The following is a 19,551-nucleotide window of genomic DNA, read 5'->3' as shown; positions in this document are numbered from 1 at the left end:
AGGGAGACACCCAAGAAAAAAGGAAGCATCACACACCAAGGACCCTAACGAAAGGCATACGTGGGGACGCATACAGGCTGAGGAGGCGGGCGGTGGAAAAAGGCGCGGGTTATGAGGGCGGGTGTGACGGCTGGTCAGGTGATGCAGGGGGCCCTCGTCTTCGACGCTCGTCGGCGATGACTAGCATGCTCTTCAGGCTCTTCTCCAGCACGGGTTTCGTGAGGACACTGGAATGGGTCAGTTCGCGATGCTTTGAAGTCTTTAAGTAGCCACTCACTGATCGACACCAGCCTCAAGATACTCCTGCTGGTCCGCGAGGAGCGCGTTGCCCGTCACACCAACGACGAAGTCTCTCCTACCCATCTGGCGCAACTTCGACACCGCCTCCAGCCCAGACATGACCGGCATCTGGTTGTCCAAGAAGACGACCTGGTACCGGTACTCGTCCGCTGACCCCGACGCAACACCGTCAATCGAAAGACCGCCACAGCCCGTATCCTCCGACGAAGGCGTCTCGCGCTGAGCGTGCCCATGTAGGATGAGGTCTAGCGCGACCTCCCCATTCTCCGCCGTGGTGACTTTGCAGCCTATCCGCGTCAACATGCGGCTCATCAGCTTGCGGGTGAGCAGGTCGTCGTCGACGACCAGCACGTTCAGCTTCGACTCGAGCGGCATCTGCAGAGAGCCCGGCGTGCCTGCTGCTGACCCCGACGACCCGGCCTGGCTGGGGAGCGTATTTGTCGTGCCGGCGGAGAGCGCGGGGGATATTAGCACGCCGTCGACCCCAAACGACTGTGGTTTTGGCATATGCGAGAGATGGAGCCCACGCGCCGTGTCTGAGGAGTGCTCCACCGAAAGCGTGGGGCGCTCGTTGGGAGGCGTGATGTCGTCTCCCGTGAACCGTGCCTCAGTGCCTGTGTTCGGGTCGCCAATGGTCCGCGTGAGCGGTCCCTCAGTCGGCTTCGTCGAAATTTCGACGAGTCCACCTGGTTCAGCCGGATGTTTAGCATGCAGGACTATCAGTATCCGCGAAGGAACAAACGTACCTTGTTCCATAATGCTGTGCAGCGCTGACGACGAGTGTGACTGGTTGTTGGATTGGAATGACGACCGAACATTCGACGTTCCTTCTCGGGGGACACCCTTGAAGGCGACATCCTTGAGATTCGAGTACACCGCTTGCCGAGGGCTCGGGTAGTCATCCTCTTCCATATCCATGGGCGAGGTGAGCGCTGGAAGAGCCTTGTTACCAACCCCGAGGGCTGTATTGATAGGTACGTTCAGCCACCGCAGCCGCCTTGTAAGGCGGTATACGTACGGATTTCGACCCAGAACGTCGAGCCCTCTCCCACTTTGGACTGCACGCCCAGACGGCCGCCGCTGAGCTTCACGATCTGCCGTACGAGAGCTAACCCCAAGCCGGTGCCCTTGCCGCCTGCGCATGCATCAGTTCAGCCGGTCCCCCTGAGAAGGGAGGTGCCTGCGTACCTTGCAGTCGACCCTGCTCAGTCTGGTTGAAAGCAGCTGCATAGCGGCGTCAGCCAATCTTGTATCCCCCAACGCCGACCACACTCACAGAACAGCTTGCTCTGAACCATGTCCTTCGGCCGTATACCGCACCCGGTGTCCGTCACCTCTATCCTGACGACAATCCACTCCAAAGGCGGCGCTGGTTTCGAGTGTAGCACGTTATGCTGCGTAAGGTGCGTTGCAGATAGCGGTGGTATGTCATCCGATACCTGCCCATTGCCATTCGAAGCGACGCGTGGACCGTGAGGGGACAAGAAGTCCTCGCTGTGGTCCAGGCGTTCCTCGTCAAAATCGTCGTCCCGCTCCGTCTTGGAAGGCGGCTCGGGTATGACGAGCTTCGTCGTGATGGTCAGTTTCCCTCCTGCCGGCGTGAACTTGCACGCGTTGCTAGCCAAGTTCGTAATGATCTGCCGCAGACGGGTCTCGTCTCCCACCACTATCCCAAACTCGTCCGGGTTCTCATGCAGCTTCCGCGTGATGGCCTCGTCAGGTTCACCCATCGCTTCGAAGAGCGCACGCCGCGCGACCTCGTCGATGGTGTTATCTAGATCGATGACGAACTGCAGGCCCCGGGCATCCGTAGCGAGCTGAAGAGGCACGAAGAGCGACCGCAGCACTTGGTGGAACTTGTACGGCTTGAGAACCGACTCGAAGCGCCCGCTGTCCATCCGATTGCTATATCCCCCGACGTTGAGCATGTGTGGGTCAGTGACGTGAAGATGTGAGCTCACAAGTCGAGGACGTCGTTGAGCACTGTACGCCGAAATTGAATCGAGGGTGACGATCAGCTTCGAAAATATTTGTCTAGGGCGAGACGTACCCTTCGACATCATGCTCAAACTACCTTCGAGCGCCTTAAACTCGATATCCTGCGTGATCATCCCAGAAGCCTGCATGTTCTGCACGGCTAGGAGCGCAGTGTTCAGCGGCACTCGCACCTGTGCATCATCGCCGCACAGAACGTCAGTCTGGCGCTCCTCAAGAGGCGCCCGTAAGGCCCGAACGGAAAAGACACTTATCATGGAAGACGTATCTGTAGAGCGGGACCAGGTCAGTGAATGTCAGAGCAGCGCGTAGAGTTGTATACGCACGACGTAAGCCGACGCTTCGAGTCCGCAGCCTTGCGCTCGTTGACCTGCGCCTTCTGCGTCGCACGGAACTGGACTTTGAGCTGGTCGCGCAGTGTGTACAGACGCCTCTCCGCCTGCGAAGCACGTTAGCGTCGGGCTCTGTGCTTGTGTGGGTCGCAACATACGTTCTCGCGCATGTAATGGATGTACAGCAGGAACCCCTGGAAGAAGAGGAAGTTCGCCAAATCTGGTCACGGTTACATTAGTGGTGCCGCGGAGGGCTTGCGGCGTAAGGCTTACTTCGGACGAAGAACTTCTTGTCCGGCACGATGAGTACACACGAACTACATAGGTACTGCATCGTAAGTACACCGTCATTACGGGAGAGCACTGCGACGTACAGGATGAAGAACACGAGAGCGCCGAGCATCGCGGGAAAGCGGTGTAGCTTCAGACCGAATAGCGCGATGGTCTGCAATGCTGAGGTGTAGCTACGGAAGACGGTCAACGATGGTACGGATCATTAAGTCGTATCCAGATACGTACTAGAACATCGTTAAATAATCCTTTCCATTGCATGTGAAGCGTGATCGTGCAGGATTGTACTGCCCACACAGGTATCTGTTGTAACACTCAGCAAAGGAGCAAAGCATGTCTAATCGCCACACTCACATGAAGATGACCTGATATACCGACCATATCCAGATGGAGAATACCAGGGTGATTTGGTATATGGTGTTCCGATCTCGTGGCCAGTCGAAGATGACCATAGGCGGTATGACGAAACTCGCTACGGACGCGATCGCGTATAGGAAGATCTTGTCGGAAAGCAGAAGCGGATCTCGCTGAACAAACCCGAGACCGAACGCCCAGTTGACGATCAGGAAGCCAGACGACCATAACGCAAGGTTCTGTAATCACCATTAGCATGCTGTTTGAATGCACCCATGACGTCGATGATCGAAGGAGTATACGCGCAGACGTCTATGTAGCGTCGATCGGCGTTCGAGATCGACAGTGTGGTGCACACCATACACTGTGAAGAGCGACTGCTTCTCATACGGCGAAGTCGGGGCAAACGGCGTGCCCGGATGTCGCACTGGACCCCGCTAAAGGAGGCCCAGTTGGAGTCCTGGCCCGTGCACTCGTGGAGAAGTGTGAGGGCGGCCCCAAGGGCGGACTTGCCGCCATACCGCCCCTCGAGTGCCTAATTATAGAACAAGTCCACCGTACGAGGATTGTACAGGTAGAGAGAAAATCTCTCGCAAGCGAGGAGGGGTGTACGACACCAGATAAACGCACCTTTCGCAAGAACCAATTCTCCTTGTTATAGTGCATCTCCGACTTCTCGTCCATAAAATGCGTGCAGAAGAACGAGTATGTCGCGGGCCATAACCTCCAGCGAAGGAGGATGAGCGGTCGACATAGTCCCCAGAACCCTTCTGGACGGATGGCAAAGCTGTCGCGGTCGGTATTTGTGCCCCCGTGGTGATTGCTCCCCGTCTTCTCAGGGCTGCCACCGTGCTCGGAGTGTGTGATGGAGCTGCTCTTGATCTCGTCCGACCACTCGCGGTCCACGACGACCTCGTCCACTCGGTCTTCCTGTGGTTCGGAGTAGGTATGGTGTCCCAATCGCGACCGCGGGTACCCGCTGCTCTCCCCAACACTCTCCTCGAAGTTGGATGAGGTCGAGGGTGCGGTGCCTGAGCCGAGCTTACGCACGAAGCGATCCCAGTGAACCCGCAACCCCCCGTCTATGCGTGCGTTCTTCTTCGAGCGAGATCTCCGGCCGCCGGACTGGTGGTCGTCCTGCACAACGGGCGGGGGAAGGCTCTGGTCGGGTAGGTTGACGATGTTCACAGGCATCTTCTCGGACATGGCTGTCAATTCATCGCGCTTGGTCGAGGTGGCGGAGTAGCTGGCAAAGGAGCTGCCCGACCGCAGGAAGTGCATCAAGATGATGAGGGGGGCGAGGAGGACGGGGCGGCCAGCGAGCAAGACAGTCGCCCGTCGGTGTCGGTGTCGGTGTCGGTGTCGCTGGACGAGAACAAGTCCCACTTTTTGCCGCCGGCCAAGGCACGAGCGCCTAACAGCTACCCGATTCGGATAATTGGCGCCCGAAGCGCATGACGTCAAAGAAGCTCGTGTTAGGGTCTCGGGCCTGGATTTGAGGCCGGCCGGCGCCGTGCGGCGTACCTGAAATTGACTTGGCCAATGATAGGAGTGCCCTTAAACTTGTTGGGGGCGAAATACCCCGCATTTCGCATATTTCAACTTCCAATGCCCCCGGCCACACGCCGCAACGACCTCCTGATTCGTCCCGGTGCCGGCCGGGGTCCTCTTCGGAAACACCTCTACGGGTACCTACTTCAACTGATGGTACATTATTCCCTTTTTCTATCCGAAGTATGGGTCCCCAAGTCCTAGGTCCAACTGTCGGGGTAGCGGTTTATAGATTTATGGTATACGTTGAAGCTTTGAAGGTTCTGTCTTCGAGGTTGCAGCTTTGTGGTCCTACAGCATCTCAGCATGTTGCACGTACCGGATACAGCCCCACGATTCGTATGATCCATGTACATGCAATTATAACTGTCCATGTAAACCGGTGAGCAGTGTGGTCTCGTAAAGCGCTCTGCTATGCAGTCTACGTCGTTGCCCAGGCACTGTGTATTCCAGATGTGAGGGGACTCAGGAAATTGCGAAATCTTCCGGGTCTATCACACGCGCTGTTGCTTCAATAACCGCCGCATCACGTACGCGTCCTCGCCGTCAGCATCTGGCGTGCCCCATCAGCGTCAGCCTTACAGCGTGTGGTGGGTGAGTACCCACAGTACTTCTTCTCTATGTCTTGCACGGTGAAGCCGAGTGTATCTTTGTACAGTCCTAGCGCAGCCCGATTGGACTTACGGACGTGCAGCGTAACGTATGCCGCTCGATACACGACCGCCATAGCTTCCTCTACGATGTTGCAGCGTTAGAGCGGCTGGCGTTCCGACATGAGATATGAACCTTACGTGACTGAAGCATGAGCTTTTTCGCGAGTCCAAGACGACGGTAGGATCTCAGGACGGAGATGGAGACAACGTGTCCGTGCGGCTCCTCCCCTTCCGGTACGTCGTCCTCCCTGTCACCAAGCAGGCGTGAGATTCAGTGAGGGAGAGTCAAACGATATCGCTCTCACATTCGTCCCAGGATGTATCCGACGATCTTCCCTTCGTCCTCCGCGACGTACGACACCTGCGGATTAGACAACATATAGAACAGGTCTACGACGAATCCCAGAGACGCGGTCACTGTTCCGTGTGTATGCTCCAACGATCATCACGCGCTCACAATATCTCATTGTATAATTCTCCGGTAGGTTCTGCAGGTTGCACGCCTGCATCCCCTGCAAGTCCTCTGCCTGCCAACATCCTGAATTAGTTATGTCTCCAATTGCAGGTCTCCGGGCGGCCTCCGCGGTTGATCACGTACCCGTGCGACCCGTATGGTGACCATCGCGACGTGTCCTAGTCACTTATGAGGCCTGGACTCTGGGAGTCGGGGAAAGGTGGGGTTAGCGAGCCACTGCAGGCCACTGCCTTGTCCGGCGGCCGATGGTGTGCGATAAGAAAGCGTGTTGCGCGTGAGTGGAGTCGCACGGTAGTGAGGACCGCTCGTCCCACGCCGCTCATCGCAGCGCACCCTATACAGAGCAGGTGTACGTACAGCTACGTATACATGCTGTAAGACACTATAAACGAGGCCAAGCTTCTTTTCGTGCCACCGCGACTGCAGCACTGCGTGTTTTGGATCCGCTTGCTTGAGGCCGTAATTCATGTTCGTGACACGCCCATGCGGAGTCATGGTGATCGGCTGCACATACAGCCATTTTCTTCACGTCTTTTTCCGCTTGAAGCTCGAGGTAGTGTGGATACGTCCGCGTCAAGCTGCATAGTCGCGATTGAGCCGCAGTAGGTATACGATTTGCCAAGAAGCGCTCATCAGTTGAAGGAGGTACGCTCGGCGTCTATGTTTGCAAACGTGCTTTCTGCGTTCATCTGCGTCACCAACTGCACCCTATGTTTCCGCGTGCTGCCTGACATGGCCCGTCAAAGTGCCGCACGACGCGTACGACTTTATCACTCGTCCAGATTCGCAGAGCTCCAGACCCGAGGCAAACCGGAGGAATGTTGTGGATGTCAACGTCGATGGGGATACGACATAGCCACTGCGGCCAGCAGCCGGTCTACCATTGTATTGCACCCGTCCCAATTCTCCATTGCGACTTGGTTCCATGATGCAAAACTCCAGGTACGTTCTACAGAGCCTGATCAGCTTACAAAACGCTCACTTGCTGCGAACTCCGCAGCTGTAGACCGCCGACGGGTTACGTCGTAGGTTTCTGAAAAGCTGGGCGCATACACTCTGCAAAATATGTGCGCTTGAAGCACTACTCGGCACGCTATCAGACACCTTGCTCTGGTCAGCGACTGGTGCTAGTCAGCGTGCCGCAGTCACACCTCATCGTTCGCGGCGCAGGCTGGGCCCATGGCTTCTTACCACTTCTCACCGTACATCTATGATGGAAGTAGCGTCCGCTTAGCTGACGCGTAGATCCGGCTGCTAAGGTCTACCCCGACATTAACGCTTCTCGCCTCCTTCTGTGGGCATGAAGCTGATTTTGATTGTCTGAGTATGACGGCCCCGCGTCTATAGGAGCAGCATATATACGTGGTAGCGGGGTGTTCAACTGCCCAAACTACCAGTATCCCGCACCTCGATCTATTCTCCAGCCCCCCAGAATTACTCCATGGCAGCTAGCAAAGTCGATGTCCTCGTCATTGGTGCCGGACCCGCAGGGTTGATGTGCGCAAATGCCCTTCTCCAAGCTGGCATATCGGTACGCATCGTTGACAAGAGGTACGAGTCGTCGTGTTATCACAGTCCTCTATTTGACTTATCACTCATTCGCAGGGCCGAAGGTGTTCAGGCTGGTCACGCCGATGGTATGCACGCTCGCACTCTGGAAATATTGCAGGTAATATCGAGGCTGTGGCCCGAGTATTTGAACATTTTCTCATCCCATACTAGAGCTACGGCCTTGCAGAACGCCTGTTCCGCGAGGCAGAGCAGATCCATCGAGCGGTTCGTCCATCCACATAGTGTGTCGCATGAACGTAGAGCTAAGCAAGATTGCAGGCATTCTATCAACCGGCAACTAACGGCGGTATCGAGGTTGTGTAGCCTCTGGATGTACTGAACGCATACACTGATGTTTTTATACAGAGACTGCGTCGGGTACCCGCCTTCACTACCTCCACTGCGCGGTATCCATTTGCGGTACGTGACTAGCACCTTCTGTTACCATGGGCCCCTTCTGACCTGATTTATAGTGCTCTCGGCATCAAGGAGGCATCGAAAATATCTTCAAAGATGCGATGCTGGACAAGGGCTTGAAGGTGGATCGGCCCACGATCCCAGTCTCTCTGGAGATTTCGGAGGACGAAGCCAAGTTGAAGAGTCCTGACGAATATCCCGTGAAAGTGCGTCATGGCGCGTGAATCGGCACCATCATAGCACTGACAAGCATACTAGGTAACATTAAAGCACTTGGACAGCGTCACCGAGGACACCGAAGTGGTGCATGTGAAGTTCGTAATTGGAAGTGATGGTAAACTGCGTCTGCGACAATCTCTTCCGCTGCGGCTCACTCAGCATCGTAGGCGCGCACTCCTGGGTTCGCAAAACCTTGGGTTTGAAGATGGAAGGCGATCAATCAGGTCCTTGATTTTTGGAACTCCATAACAACGGTAGACTGACCGACCATTTGCTAGACTACACCTGGGGTGTTGTAGACCTCCTTGCTGAAACGGACTTCCCCGACGCCCGCAACCTAGCAATAGTGCAGTCACAGGAAGGCTCCGCTCTCCTGATCCCGCGGGAGAACGACTGCATTCGTATCTACGTGCAACTTTCCGAAGCGGAACTCGTCGATCCGCAGACCGGCCGCGTCGACAAGGATCGCACAAGCGTGCAGAAGATCCTTGAAATCGCGCAGAAGATTATGAGCCCTTATCACATCACCGCTATCGGCGAGCCAGAGTGGTGGACTACGTACATCAGTAAGTTTCCTGATCTTATTCATATCTACTTGTTAAATGTGGCCCTCTGACGTTCGTTCAGTTGGACAGAGGTTCGCGGAGAAGTACTCGGTCCAGGATCGAGTGTTCATTGCTGGAGATGCGTGCCACACACATTCGCCGAAGGGTGGTAAGTTCCGCGAATCTCATTTGCGTTTGCGGTATCCAAAATTCTGGTCTTAGGCCAGGGTATGAACGCAAGCATGAGCGACACGCATAACTTGGGTACGCAATCGCTTTCTCTAGAAGCATTAAATACTAAGCGCCCATATAATGCAGCATGGAAGCTTGCATACGTCCTGCGAGGATGGGCAGACCCGGCGCTCCTCAAGACCGTATGTTCCTGCCGGAATCCAATGCTTGTCAGTGGCGCTGACATGATGACATACGCAGTATGAAGCCGAGCGACTCAAGTTCGCCAAAGAATTGATTGACTTCGACCGCAAGTGGGCCACAATGTTCTCCGATAAAGGTGCTCCCACCGTAAGTGAAGAGGAGATGCACGTGTAAGCAACGCACCTGTCTCTCCACACCTCCTCAGCCTGAGCGACCCTTGTGCAGCATGTTCCGCAAGAATGACGAGTTCATGAGTGGCCTCGGGTTGCGTTACGAGCCTTCCGTTATTGTCGCAGACGAGTGGCAGGCGAGCGCGTCGAAGCTGACCGTTGGCCAACGCATGGTCCCGCACGTATTCATCTGCGCCGCGGACGCCAGGCCGGTGAATATCCAGGACCGACTTCCTGCGGACGCGCGCTTCAAAGTTCTCGTGTTCGTGGGGGACATCACCGACAAGGACACGGCAGAGCGTGTGCGGACCCTCGCCGATAGCCTCGTGGCGCCCGCGCACTTCCTCAAGCGGTACGGACACGGTGGAGATGGCACGGTGTTCGACGTCTTGTGCATCAGCGCGTCGAGCAAGGACGCTGTCGATTACACTGGTGGGTACTCTCCCACACTTGACGCGCTCCGGCTATGATCCCTACTCACGATCTGCGTCTTCGGTCTTAGACTTTCCGCAGGTTCTCAGGAGCCATTGGTCGAAGTCAGTACTCTCTCTTTACTGTCCCACTGTCCTGACATGATCTCTGCAGGATACTGCTGGACGACGCCGACATGCAAGGGCGGTCGGGTGGAGGAGGGTTTGCTGCGTACGGCATCGACCCGCAGGCCGGTGCCATAGTGGTGGTCCGTCCTGACGGTCATGTCGGTTTGGTCGCACCCAGCGATCGCGTGGACGTCGTGGACTCGTACTTCGCGTCCTTCATGCTGCCAGTACAGGCCGCCACGTAGGTGTATACGCGGTATCGCCCGGACCAGCCTGGGTCTCGGTCGTTGTATGGGAAATTAGAGATTTCGACATGTGTCTAGTTGACTGAATGCGGCGGATAAACGTGTCTTCGACGATGCCCGCGAAGTGGTCGTCGGACTGCTCAATCTTCTCGCGCATTGTACCTTGGCGGGCCCACTTATCATGTGCAGGTGAGCTCGTCTCACAGGTGTTCCGTGTGATGTTTCAAACATTCAAACTGACCATCAACACTTGTTGTTTTGGGTGTACCTAGGACTCCTAAGACAAGCACATGCCCATCTTTCAGATCTGGGTATGCACCTCGTATCATGAAGCCTTTCAGCGACCTTCGCTCGGGCTACCAGATCATGACCGGCGCCTTCCATGACGGTATTGAATCCGAGCGAAGCATCTCTCTTGTTACACACGGTGTCAGGTTCTCAGAGTTCAGGTGAGAAAGAAGCTCCATCTCGTGGTATTACCCGCTAGCCATGACCCGCCCTGTCTTTCGGTCTTACCTGATTCCCGCGCTCCTGGAATCCCCCTGCATAAAGTGTCTGGCGCAGAATTGGCCTCCTACTTGGTGCGGGATTTCAACCCTGCGATCCGGCCGCCTGGGCGGTGTCGAAAGGGGTGGATCCGCGCCCATATATACTGACCGTGAGGACACGAAGGCGCCGGAAGCCCCTCCCGATTCTCCTCGTCGGGCTCTCTGCATAATGGCGGAAAGTAAGGTCGACGTGCTCATCATCGGTGCTGGGCCGGCGGGGCTGATGTGCGCCAATGCGCTCGCACATGCGAAGATACCCGTTAGGATAATAGACAAGCGGTGAGTGCTACTGCGTTTCTTGCTATCTGGACGTTCAACCGAGGTTGGGACTAGGCCGGGCGATATTCTGGCAGGACAGGCGGATGGTATTCATGCGCGAACACTGGAAATTTTGCAGGTGAGTTTGAACCTACACTCATCTACACGACGGTTAAGAGACCTCGCACTACAGAGCTACGGGCTTGCTCGTCGATTGATAGACGAAAGCGCCGAAATTCACAGAGCTGTGAGTAGAGCAGAACATCAGCACCAGGCAGGAGTTGACCCCACTGCTGCAGGCATTTTATATACCGGGTCTTAATGGCGGCATAGAGGTAACCGTCGCTTTGATCTCACAAAAACACAGGGTTTCTGACACGTCCTGCAGAGGTTGCGTCGGCTTCCAGCCATCACAGCACCCACCACGGCGCGCTTTCCGTTCACGGTTCGTACTTCTATCCCATCAAATGCCGACATTGGTCCAACCTCATGATAGGTAACGCTACACCAAGGGGCGATCGAGGCTATTTTCCATGACGACATGAGGCCTCAAGGCCTGGATATCGATCGTCCGACAATTCCGGTCTCCATCGAGTTGTCCGAGGATCAAGCAGAGCTTAAGGACCCTCAGGCCTATCCAGTGAAGGTAACAAGTCGCGCATACTCAGTTTATCTCGAGATACTGACATTTGCGGCAGGTTGTCTTGAAACACCTCGACCGAAGCACGAACGACACCGAGGTGATACGCGCCAAATTTGTTCTTGGTGCAGATGGCAAGTCATACGCTACAACGTAGTCTGCATGCAAGTAACTCATTGTATCGCATGCAGGCGCGCATTCATGGACTCGCAAGGCCATGGATATCAGCATGGAAGGCGATATGTCAGGTATGGTGTTCATTGGCTTGTAGAGCCCCATCGAACGTGATATTGACTCCTTTCTACTAGACTTCATCTGGGGTGTGATAGACATCGACCCCGATACAGACTTCCCCGACGCCCGAAATTTGGGTGTCATCCACTCTGCTGAGGGCTCTATGCTGCTCATTCCGCGCGAAGGAAATCTGCTGCGCCTATACGTCCAACTATCAGACGCTGATGTCATCGACCCCGAGACCGGTAGAGCCGACAAAGCCAGAGCCAGCCCGGAGAAGGTGTTGGAGATGGCGCAGAGGATTTTGAGACCGTATCGGATGAAGCCCATCGGGGACCACATCCGGTGGTGGACCATATATGTCGGTGAGCCGTGAGTGTTGTACGTATAGAGGATCACGTCTGACGCAGGCTTCCATTCGCGACAGTGGGTCAGCGTGTAGCCAACAAGTACTCGATACAGGATCGCGTTTTCATCTCGGGGGATGCGTGTCACACGCACTCTCCAAAGGCTGGTGAGTCTTGGTCTAATGACATCTGTAACGCTTTGGATACGATACCCCTCATAGGTCAAGGTATGAACGCCAGCATGAGCGACACCCATAATCTAGGTACGTGTCTGACTGGATAGTTGATCTATGGGTGCTCTGACTTATGTTCGTGCGATAGCCTGGAAACTAGCATACGTACTACGCGGATGGGCAGACATATCGTTGTTGAAGACCGTGAGCCACATAGCATTCTTCGGCACGATGGACGCGCTAATAAAACGACCTTCAGTATGAGTTCGAGCGTCGAAAGTTCGCGGTAGACCTGATCAACTTCGACCGTCAATGGGCGTCTCTCTTCTCATCCGGAAAGGCGAATCTCAAGGGCAAGGATGACAGCCTTCACGAGTGCGTCTGTTGTGACTTATCCGAGAAATGCGGGCGCAAGCTGACGCACCCCGAAACTTGCAGGATGTTCCGGAGGAACGGCCAGTTCACGAGTGGCATCGGGATTCGCTACGAGACCTCTCCAATCGTGGAGAGCGGATACCAATCATACGCCGCGAACCTCGTAGTGGGAGAGCGCATGCTCCCGCACGTCTTCATCCACGCTTCCAACGCTGGCGCTAAGAACATCCACGACATGCTCCCCGCGGACACGCGCTTCAAGGTGCTTGTCTTCGTCGGAGACATCAAGCAGAACGAAACGGTCGCGGCAAACGTGCGACGCTTGGGCGAGCAGTTGGAGGCGCCTAGCAGCTTCCTGCACCGCTACGGACACGAGGGTAGCGACAAGGTCTTCGACGTGTTGTGCATCAGCACATCCAGCAAGCACGTTGCGGACTGGAGTGGTACGTACTGGAAGCCGCCTATTTTGCATGTCTGACACTGCTTGTGCAGACTTCCCGAAGGCGCTCACTACCCACTGGTCGAAGTACGTCCATGATCTATCATTAGGTACCCTGAGCCTAACAATACCTCTGTAGGGTACTGCTGGACGACACCGACATGCACGCCCGGGAAGGCGGGGGCGGGTTTGCTGCCTACGGAATCGACCCATGTGTCGGCGCCATTGTCATCGTCCGTCCTGACGCCCACGTAGGACTGGTGGCGCCTCCGGATCGCTTGGACGTTGTGGACGCGTACTTCGGTTCTTTCATGATCCCAGTCACCGCTGCGTAGATCTGGGCATGCTTCTTCCAGCTATCGGGTGCAATGTAGATCCTTGGTCATGTGTTCACGCATATATCACCTTATCGACGAATAGAACAAGCTCTGTATATGCCCTGGGCGTTCAGGTTACGCAGTACGCCAAGAAGCCTACAAGGTTTGCTGCCCCAAAAACTCTATCAGGCGATACGCCGGGTACGCCAGCGCGTTGGGGTGGAGGTCCCTCCATGTACGGCGTTATTTAGCACATTGGAGCATACGTTATACTTTCCGGTGAGGACGATGGTGTGGTTGTACGTCTTACCTTTACGTGGTCAGCTTTTCTACGCAACGGAACAGGTATTGTGAATTCGTAGCACCATTCTGAAGCACGATCAGGACCGCATGGGACCGACTGTGGTCGGATGTGTCACTCACATATCCATTTGTCCTAAACGTCCGACAATCCTCGTACCTTGCGGCAATAGAAGATCGCTCTTCTGAACTTTCTCCAGCTTTGCCGCTGCGAAACTATATATGTAGCCTGTTGTCTTCCCCGAAGAACAAGCTACTGCGTCCCTTCTATGATGTCTGAGGGAAATAAGGTGGACGTGCTCATCATAGGCGCCGGCCCTGCGGGGTTGATGTGTGCCAACGCTCTGTTGTGGGCTGGTTTGAAGGTCAAGATCATCGACAAACAGTGAGTGAAGATACACGTATACGGGGCTGCTATATGCTAACCTTTGTGATCCATATAGGCCGTTTTCCGTTATGGCCGGGCAAGCCGACGGTATTCATTGCCGCACCATCGAAGTGCTACAGGTAGCGTTATCCTTGCCAAATCATCAGTATGTGGCGTTGGTCACTCATAGGCTGAGAATAGAGCTATGGCCTCGCGGATCGTCTTATTCGCGAGAGCGCTCACATGCACAGAGCAGTAAGTCGAAGTGCGCGCATCACGATACGGTGCTTACCGGGGGCGTGGCCAGGCATTTTACGATCCTGATCCAAACGGCGACGGCATTGTGGTGCGCGTACAAACTTCGCCGTGACCAAACCTTCCCTCACCAGCATCGGGTAGCGGACGCGTGTGGGACGCGGCTTTACGTCACCTACTGCTCGTTATGGTTTCACTGTGAGAGTCTGAGTAGCCCTTCCCATATCGCCCCAGCTTACGGAATACCAAGTGCGGCTTGCATCAAGGGCGAGTTGAGGCGATCTTCTTGGACGACATGAAGTCCAGAGGGCTTGTGGTGGATCGTCCGGCGGTTCCCACATCGATCGAGCTTTCCGATGAGGAGGCGGCGAGGAGTTACCCAAAGGCGTACCCGGTGAAGGTGAGTAGATCTAGCGTGTACGCGGATAATCTACGAAGGACTCAATTAGTTTCAAGGTATGTATCAAGTATCTCGAGCGTGCTGAGAGTGAGGGTGAGACCGTCCACGCCAAATTTGTGCTGGGAGCAGATGGTGAGCAAAACCGCTTAGAGCTTTAATCATAGTATTCAACCACGCACGGGGATGCCCAGGTGCCCATTCTTGGGTTCGCAGGGCTATGGGCATCACGATGGAGGGAGATACATCAGGTAGCGCGCTTCTGCACATCCACCCAGACTTCAGCTGACATACCTGTTCATCCCAGATCACATTTGGGGCGTAGTCGACATTCTTCCGGACACCGATTACCCCGACCACCGGAATGTGTCCCTCGTACAGTCCCACCGCGGCTCTGCGCTGCTCATCCCGCGAGAGCGAGATCTATTCCGGCTTTATATTCAGCTCGAAGACACGGATGTCGTGGACCCCGAGACCGCGAGGCTAGATAAGACGCGTATGAGTCCTCAGAAGATCATGGAGAAGGCACAGGAGATCTTGAGGCCCTTCCGTATCAACGCCATCGGCGACATTGACTGGTGGACGGTCTATGTCGGTCAGTGTTGTAGTTCGCATGCGCAGCATTCTTCTGAGGAAGCAAGTAATCAATGACAGTGGGACAACGTGTCGCGGAGACGTACTCGGTCGCAGATAGAGTCTTCATCGCAGGTGACGCGTGTCACACGCATTCGCCCAAAGCAGGTACGCCCTCATTTCACTGCAGGGGAGCACAAGCATATCTGACGCTTCGTAGGCCAAGGTATGAATGCTAGCATGATAGACACGCACAACCTTGGTACGCACCTCATCGAACTCAGAGTGACATTCTATCGCTGAGTAGGGACGTAGCGTGGAAGCTCGCATACGTTCTGCGGGGCTGGGCTCCCATGTCGCTTCTGAAAACGGTATGAGTGTAGTTACGCGGATTCGTATATACAGGGCTGCTGATACACCTGCAGTATGAAGCTGAAAGAAGGAAATATGCCCTGGACCTCATCGAGTTTGACAAGAAATGGGCGTCGATGTTCACAGGCGGAGGCGATCCACAAGAAGACGAGCTCCACGAGTACGTTTCATCATGATGGCCTCTTCTGTCCCATCCAGTGCCTGACCGAAACATGGGCAGAATGTTCGCCAAGAACGCAGGATTCACGAGCGGGCTCACCCTACATTACGAACCCTCCGTCATCGTGGACAACCGTTTCCAGGCGTGCGCACCGCACCTCATCGTCGGAAAACGCATGCTCCCGATCGACTTCATCTGCGCTGCGGATGCGAGGCCTGTCAATATCCATGACATGCTTCTGGCGGACATGCGGTTCAAGATACTCACCTTTGTCGGTAACTTCGCCGACGAAACCGGGGCGGCGAAGGTCCGCGCCTTAGCAGAGCAGCTGACTGCGCCTGACTGTTTTCTGCAACGCTACGCCCACACGGGCACAAACTCCGCGTTCGACCTGATTTGTATCAGCGCCAGTCGTAAAGAACAGGTTGACTATACGGGTACGTACCGCAACGTCGTGGGAGAATGACTGGTGGTCGCTGACAAGCCGCTGCAGACTTCCCGGCTGTGTTTAGGAGCCATTGGTCAAAGTAGGCCCTCCTTTTTGGTCAGTCAATCCCGTGCCTTGACTTCGAGTTTGCACAGAGTTTTGCTAGACGACACCGACATGCTAGGCCGATCGGGTGGTGGAGGTTTCGCTCGGTGTGGTATCGCGCCAGAGTCCGGGGCGTTCGTCGTCGTTCGTCCCGACGGGCATATCGGCATTGTCGCGCCCTGCGACCGCATCGACGCGCTGAACAACTACTTCGGAGCCTTCCTGTTGGTTGCTGCATAAAGAGGGACGGTCGCCCGCGGAATCCCGGTTACCTTGGTGCTCAATTTGTATGTAGGATCTCTAGAAGTCGAAGGATTATTGAGTCGGGGTTCGAAGTCGAAGACGGCACTTCAAGTTCCTGTTTGCGCAGCTGTATGATGGATGACGACCTCCTGCGACAGAAGTTAAAAAGAAGGACGTATTTCTCAGCAAAGCGGCAAAAACACTGATGTAAAGGACTGACGTCTGTGTGATCTAAGTGCTCCCTGGAACTCTGAGATGACGCCTACCTTAACGGTAGCTGCAGGCCCTCTCGTCGTACCACTCAGCACAAGACCCATTAGCAGCCTGAATGTATCAGCCCGTGCGGCCTTGCCGAGTGCACCTGTGTTCTAAAGCCTCATAGAATGGGTAGAAGGTGTCTCGGCATGACTATGATTGACGACATTCTGTATCAAGGGGACGTACAAGAAGAGAAGCATCTGTGCTGCTATGATACCCATGAGTTATAAGGAGCATTATTGAATCACAGGCTCGAGCTCACCGTGTGCTGGATGCCGGGTGAGTTTCGGTGGTGGGCGTCGGAGGACAACCGGTTCCGGCGTCTTCGCAGCAGTCAGGCGCCAAAATGGTGCGGCTGTCGATCCCGGCCGCGGGATCTATCACAAACCGCCATGTTCCCACTCCTGCACAACGTTGACCATCATTCGGACCAGCATTGCGGTGATCATCATGCATAGTCGTTGTATATCATGGATATTGCACGGAAGCTCAGACCGACCAACGCGACAGCCAATCATGAGGTAGCTGAACCTACGGTGCGACCGTACGTCAGGCTCTCGCGAGCTACTCGCCGCCACTGACAGACGAAACAGCGTACGTCGTCTTTTATTTTGATCATCATACTGAAACCGCTCACATTCACACAGTATGAGGGCCCTGTGACAACCCTACTCAATTGGGTGCCTGCACACAGGCATACATGTTGCTTAAACGTCGACGCGCGACACCGGACGGTGCCGTTGCACTTCCTGACTGACCACTGCGCAGAATATGCCGCGCGAAGGCTCGAATGCAGCGTTCCGACCGGAAGGTGCCTGCTCCTGATGTTCCCGCGAAACTGCGGCTTCTGCAATCCTACCCTCTACTAATAACGGCGATTATCGGCACCCCCAGTCATAGACAGTACTCGCGTAGGTTGCCAGATGGTGGCCATATGGGTGCCTGCAACCCCATCAACTGACTGCGAACACTGCAGAGAGTCGTAAGTTCCGCCTGATGGCTATCAGCATCCTCGTCCTGGGGTTCTCAGCGCCTGCTCAGATGAGCCTGCGGGTGGCACTGCCAGACGTATAGCATATAGCAGTGTCCCTCCCCACCCCACCGATCAGGCCCGGCGTCGTAGGTCCCTCCCCTCTCTTCCGCCTTCTCGATACCGTCGCCAAGATGCTGCAAATTGATACTGCCGAGCTTGCTGGCCTCGCCGCGGAAGGCGTTCTCTTTGGTGAGTCTCATCCGGTACACCTTCTCGTCGCTGAACCTCATCTATTGCTTCGCTAGGCATCTTTCTCTGCCTGTTCTGCGTGTGCGGGTACGACTTGGTCGACAGGCGGAAGCGGCTCAACACACAGCTGAGCTGGCCCATGGTCCTCGCGGGCGTGCTACTCATCATCCTCGCCATCGTCCGTTTCTTCGTCGACTGCAGCAACATCTTCGTGGCGTTCATCCGCCATGACCCTCGCGAGGCACGGTTGGCGTACCTCGAGGATGTGACGCAACCACTGTTCATCACCAAGCACTGTATCTTCATCACCGCGCTCTTTATCGGCGACTCGTTTGTGGTACGTCTCGTATTTTCTCTGTCTGCGCCGGTAACAAGGGCTAACGAGTACTGTACGGCGCACAGAACTATCGGTGTTGGGTCGTCTGGGGCAAGAAGATCTGGATCGTCCTCCCTACCGTCATACTCTCCTTTGTTAGCACAGGTGTGCACCGTCGCATACCGAATCACTCCTCTGGTTCTAACAACTAGCAGGTTCTGGTGCTTACACCATGTGGGCCTACGGTCATCTCCCAAACCAGACGATCCGATCGGAGTCTGCCTGGCTGTCGGTCCTTTTCTCTCTCAGCCTCGTAACGAACGCGCTGGCAACGTGTGCGTTCATCATTTCTACTCCAGAGTTATGTGTACTGACAGACTTGGCCTCGTAGCGCTGTTGGCGTACCGCATCTGGTCGATTGACCGCAAGGTCCAGGCCAGCGGCGCACGCAGCACATCCCAGTCCCGGCTCAATCCCGTTGTACGCATTGTGATGGAGAGTGGCCTCGCGAATGCCGCGTACCTCTTCGTCTTCGTAATGACACTCGAGTTCGGCTCGCAGGCACTGGAGATCATGTCCGAGATGGTATGCCCCTGCTCTCTCCTACAACGATGTTTGTCCGGCTCGAGCTGACGTCGTCGCCCTTGCAGGCTGTACCGCTGACAGGCATCATCTTTTCGATCGTTATCCTGCGGGTCGGACACCAGCGCCACGGAGACTCGTTCTACGCTTCTCAGCCTGCCCCGAGCAACGTCGCATGGCCTAGGGCAAAGTCGACCATCGGGCCGGCGGGTGGGCGAACTGGTACATCTGCAACGACCACTGCAGGCAACACCGGCTCGATACCGATGGAGATCTTCGTCCATAATGCCACTTCCACGACGAAGGGGTACGATGACGATAGCATCCAGCGGTTGGAGAGTCGATCTCTTCCTGATTTGCCTGCGGCGTTCTGAGTGGTCTTTGGGCGCGCTGTACTACTTTGGACTTTGCTCTATCTTTATTCTGTCTGACTCTCTCCGATGTAATGCAGTGTACTTTGTGCCACATAAGAATACCCATGGCCGTACATAGGCCAATGGCAGAAACAAAACATGGATTACCACCTCCTACTTGAGCTGCAGCACATTGATCGCTAGCCGCGGTCCGAGGCAGCCGGAAAGATGTGCGCCACGACGCAGACGCCGATCACCTCACCTTGTCCTCCTCCCTC

At 55.4% G+C, this 19,551-nt stretch overlaps 6 protein-coding genes across 6 annotated transcripts; 4 read left to right on the top strand and 2 right to left on the bottom strand.

The window, feature by feature from the left end:
* Nucleotides 1–109: 109 nt before the first annotated feature.
* On the bottom strand, nt 110–4,466 carry TRAVEDRAFT_124042 (uncharacterized protein; the record flags this gene model as incomplete). Its single annotated transcript, XM_008040539.1, has 15 exons — nt 110–227; nt 278–986; nt 1,047–1,262; nt 1,319–1,435; nt 1,489–1,524; nt 1,577–2,205; nt 2,262–2,283; nt 2,351–2,468; nt 2,618–2,734; nt 2,786–2,847; nt 2,901–2,944; nt 3,002–3,091; nt 3,147–3,221; nt 3,273–3,511; nt 3,903–4,466. 15 exons carry the CDS (start codon nt 4,464–4,466, stop codon nt 110–112), a joined length of 3,156 nt encoding a protein of 1,051 aa, XP_008038730.1.
* Nucleotides 4,467–5,214: 748 nt separating this feature from the next.
* Nucleotides 5,215–6,188, bottom strand: TRAVEDRAFT_148629 (acyl-CoA N-acyltransferase). The gene is made up of 6 exons (XM_008040538.1): nt 6,075–6,188; nt 5,934–6,003; nt 5,782–5,866; nt 5,615–5,724; nt 5,430–5,558; nt 5,215–5,376 (listed from the first exon to the last, which is right to left on the bottom strand). Exons 1-6 carry the CDS (start codon nt 6,096–6,098, stop codon nt 5,318–5,320), a joined length of 477 nt encoding a protein of 158 aa, XP_008038729.1. The 5' UTR covers nt 6,099–6,188; the 3' UTR covers nt 5,215–5,317.
* A 1,204-nt stretch (nt 6,189–7,392) lies between these two features.
* Nucleotides 7,393–10,012, top strand: TRAVEDRAFT_47636 (uncharacterized protein; the record flags this gene model as incomplete). Its single annotated transcript, XM_008040163.1, has 16 exons — nt 7,393–7,502; nt 7,557–7,620; nt 7,674–7,727; nt 7,782–7,817; nt 7,869–7,922; nt 7,976–8,125; nt 8,178–8,253; nt 8,306–8,362; nt 8,417–8,704; nt 8,766–8,852; nt 8,906–8,947; nt 9,002–9,057; nt 9,116–9,228; nt 9,284–9,660; nt 9,731–9,764; nt 9,814–10,012. 16 exons carry the CDS (start codon nt 7,393–7,395, stop codon nt 10,010–10,012), a joined length of 1,797 nt encoding a protein of 598 aa, XP_008038354.1.
* A 717-nt stretch (nt 10,013–10,729) lies between these two features.
* On the top strand, nt 10,730–13,361 carry TRAVEDRAFT_47635 (uncharacterized protein; the record flags this gene model as incomplete). The annotated part of the gene is made up of 16 exons (XM_008040162.1): nt 10,730–10,839; nt 10,894–10,957; nt 11,012–11,065; nt 11,118–11,153; nt 11,207–11,263; nt 11,315–11,464; nt 11,517–11,583; nt 11,650–11,706; nt 11,767–12,057; nt 12,120–12,206; nt 12,261–12,302; nt 12,361–12,416; nt 12,472–12,587; nt 12,651–13,030; nt 13,080–13,113; nt 13,166–13,361. The coding sequence occupies 16 exons, from the start codon at nt 10,730–10,732 to the stop codon at nt 13,359–13,361; spliced, it is 1,797 nt and encodes a 598-aa protein (XP_008038353.1).
* A 554-nt stretch (nt 13,362–13,915) lies between these two features.
* TRAVEDRAFT_47634 (uncharacterized protein) lies at nt 13,916–16,539 on the top strand (the record flags this gene model as incomplete). The annotated part of the gene is made up of 16 exons (XM_008040161.1): nt 13,916–14,028; nt 14,087–14,150; nt 14,212–14,265; nt 14,318–14,356; nt 14,410–14,463; nt 14,516–14,665; nt 14,722–14,797; nt 14,857–14,913; nt 14,970–15,257; nt 15,317–15,403; nt 15,456–15,497; nt 15,551–15,606; nt 15,661–15,767; nt 15,828–16,204; nt 16,261–16,294; nt 16,350–16,539. The coding sequence occupies 16 exons, from the start codon at nt 13,916–13,918 to the stop codon at nt 16,537–16,539; spliced, it is 1,788 nt and encodes a 595-aa protein (XP_008038352.1).
* A 1,428-nt stretch (nt 16,540–17,967) lies between these two features.
* Nucleotides 17,968–19,366, top strand: TRAVEDRAFT_148627 (uncharacterized protein). Its single transcript, XM_008040537.1, has 6 exons — nt 17,968–18,022; nt 18,079–18,359; nt 18,425–18,503; nt 18,554–18,673; nt 18,730–18,923; nt 18,989–19,366. The coding sequence occupies exons 2-6, from the start codon at nt 18,162–18,164 to the stop codon at nt 19,292–19,294; spliced, it is 897 nt and encodes a 298-aa protein (XP_008038728.1). The 5' UTR covers nt 17,968–18,022; nt 18,079–18,161; the 3' UTR covers nt 19,295–19,366.
* Nucleotides 19,367–19,551: the final 185 nt, after the last annotated feature.

Source organism: Trametes versicolor, assembly GCF_000271585.1.
Source record: "Trametes versicolor FP-101664 SS1 unplaced genomic scaffold TRAVEscaffold_6, whole genome shotgun sequence".
Taxonomy (NCBI): Eukaryota; Fungi; Basidiomycota; class Agaricomycetes; order Polyporales; family Polyporaceae; genus Trametes; species Trametes versicolor.
This window is presented reverse-complemented; position numbering and strand designations above follow the sequence as displayed.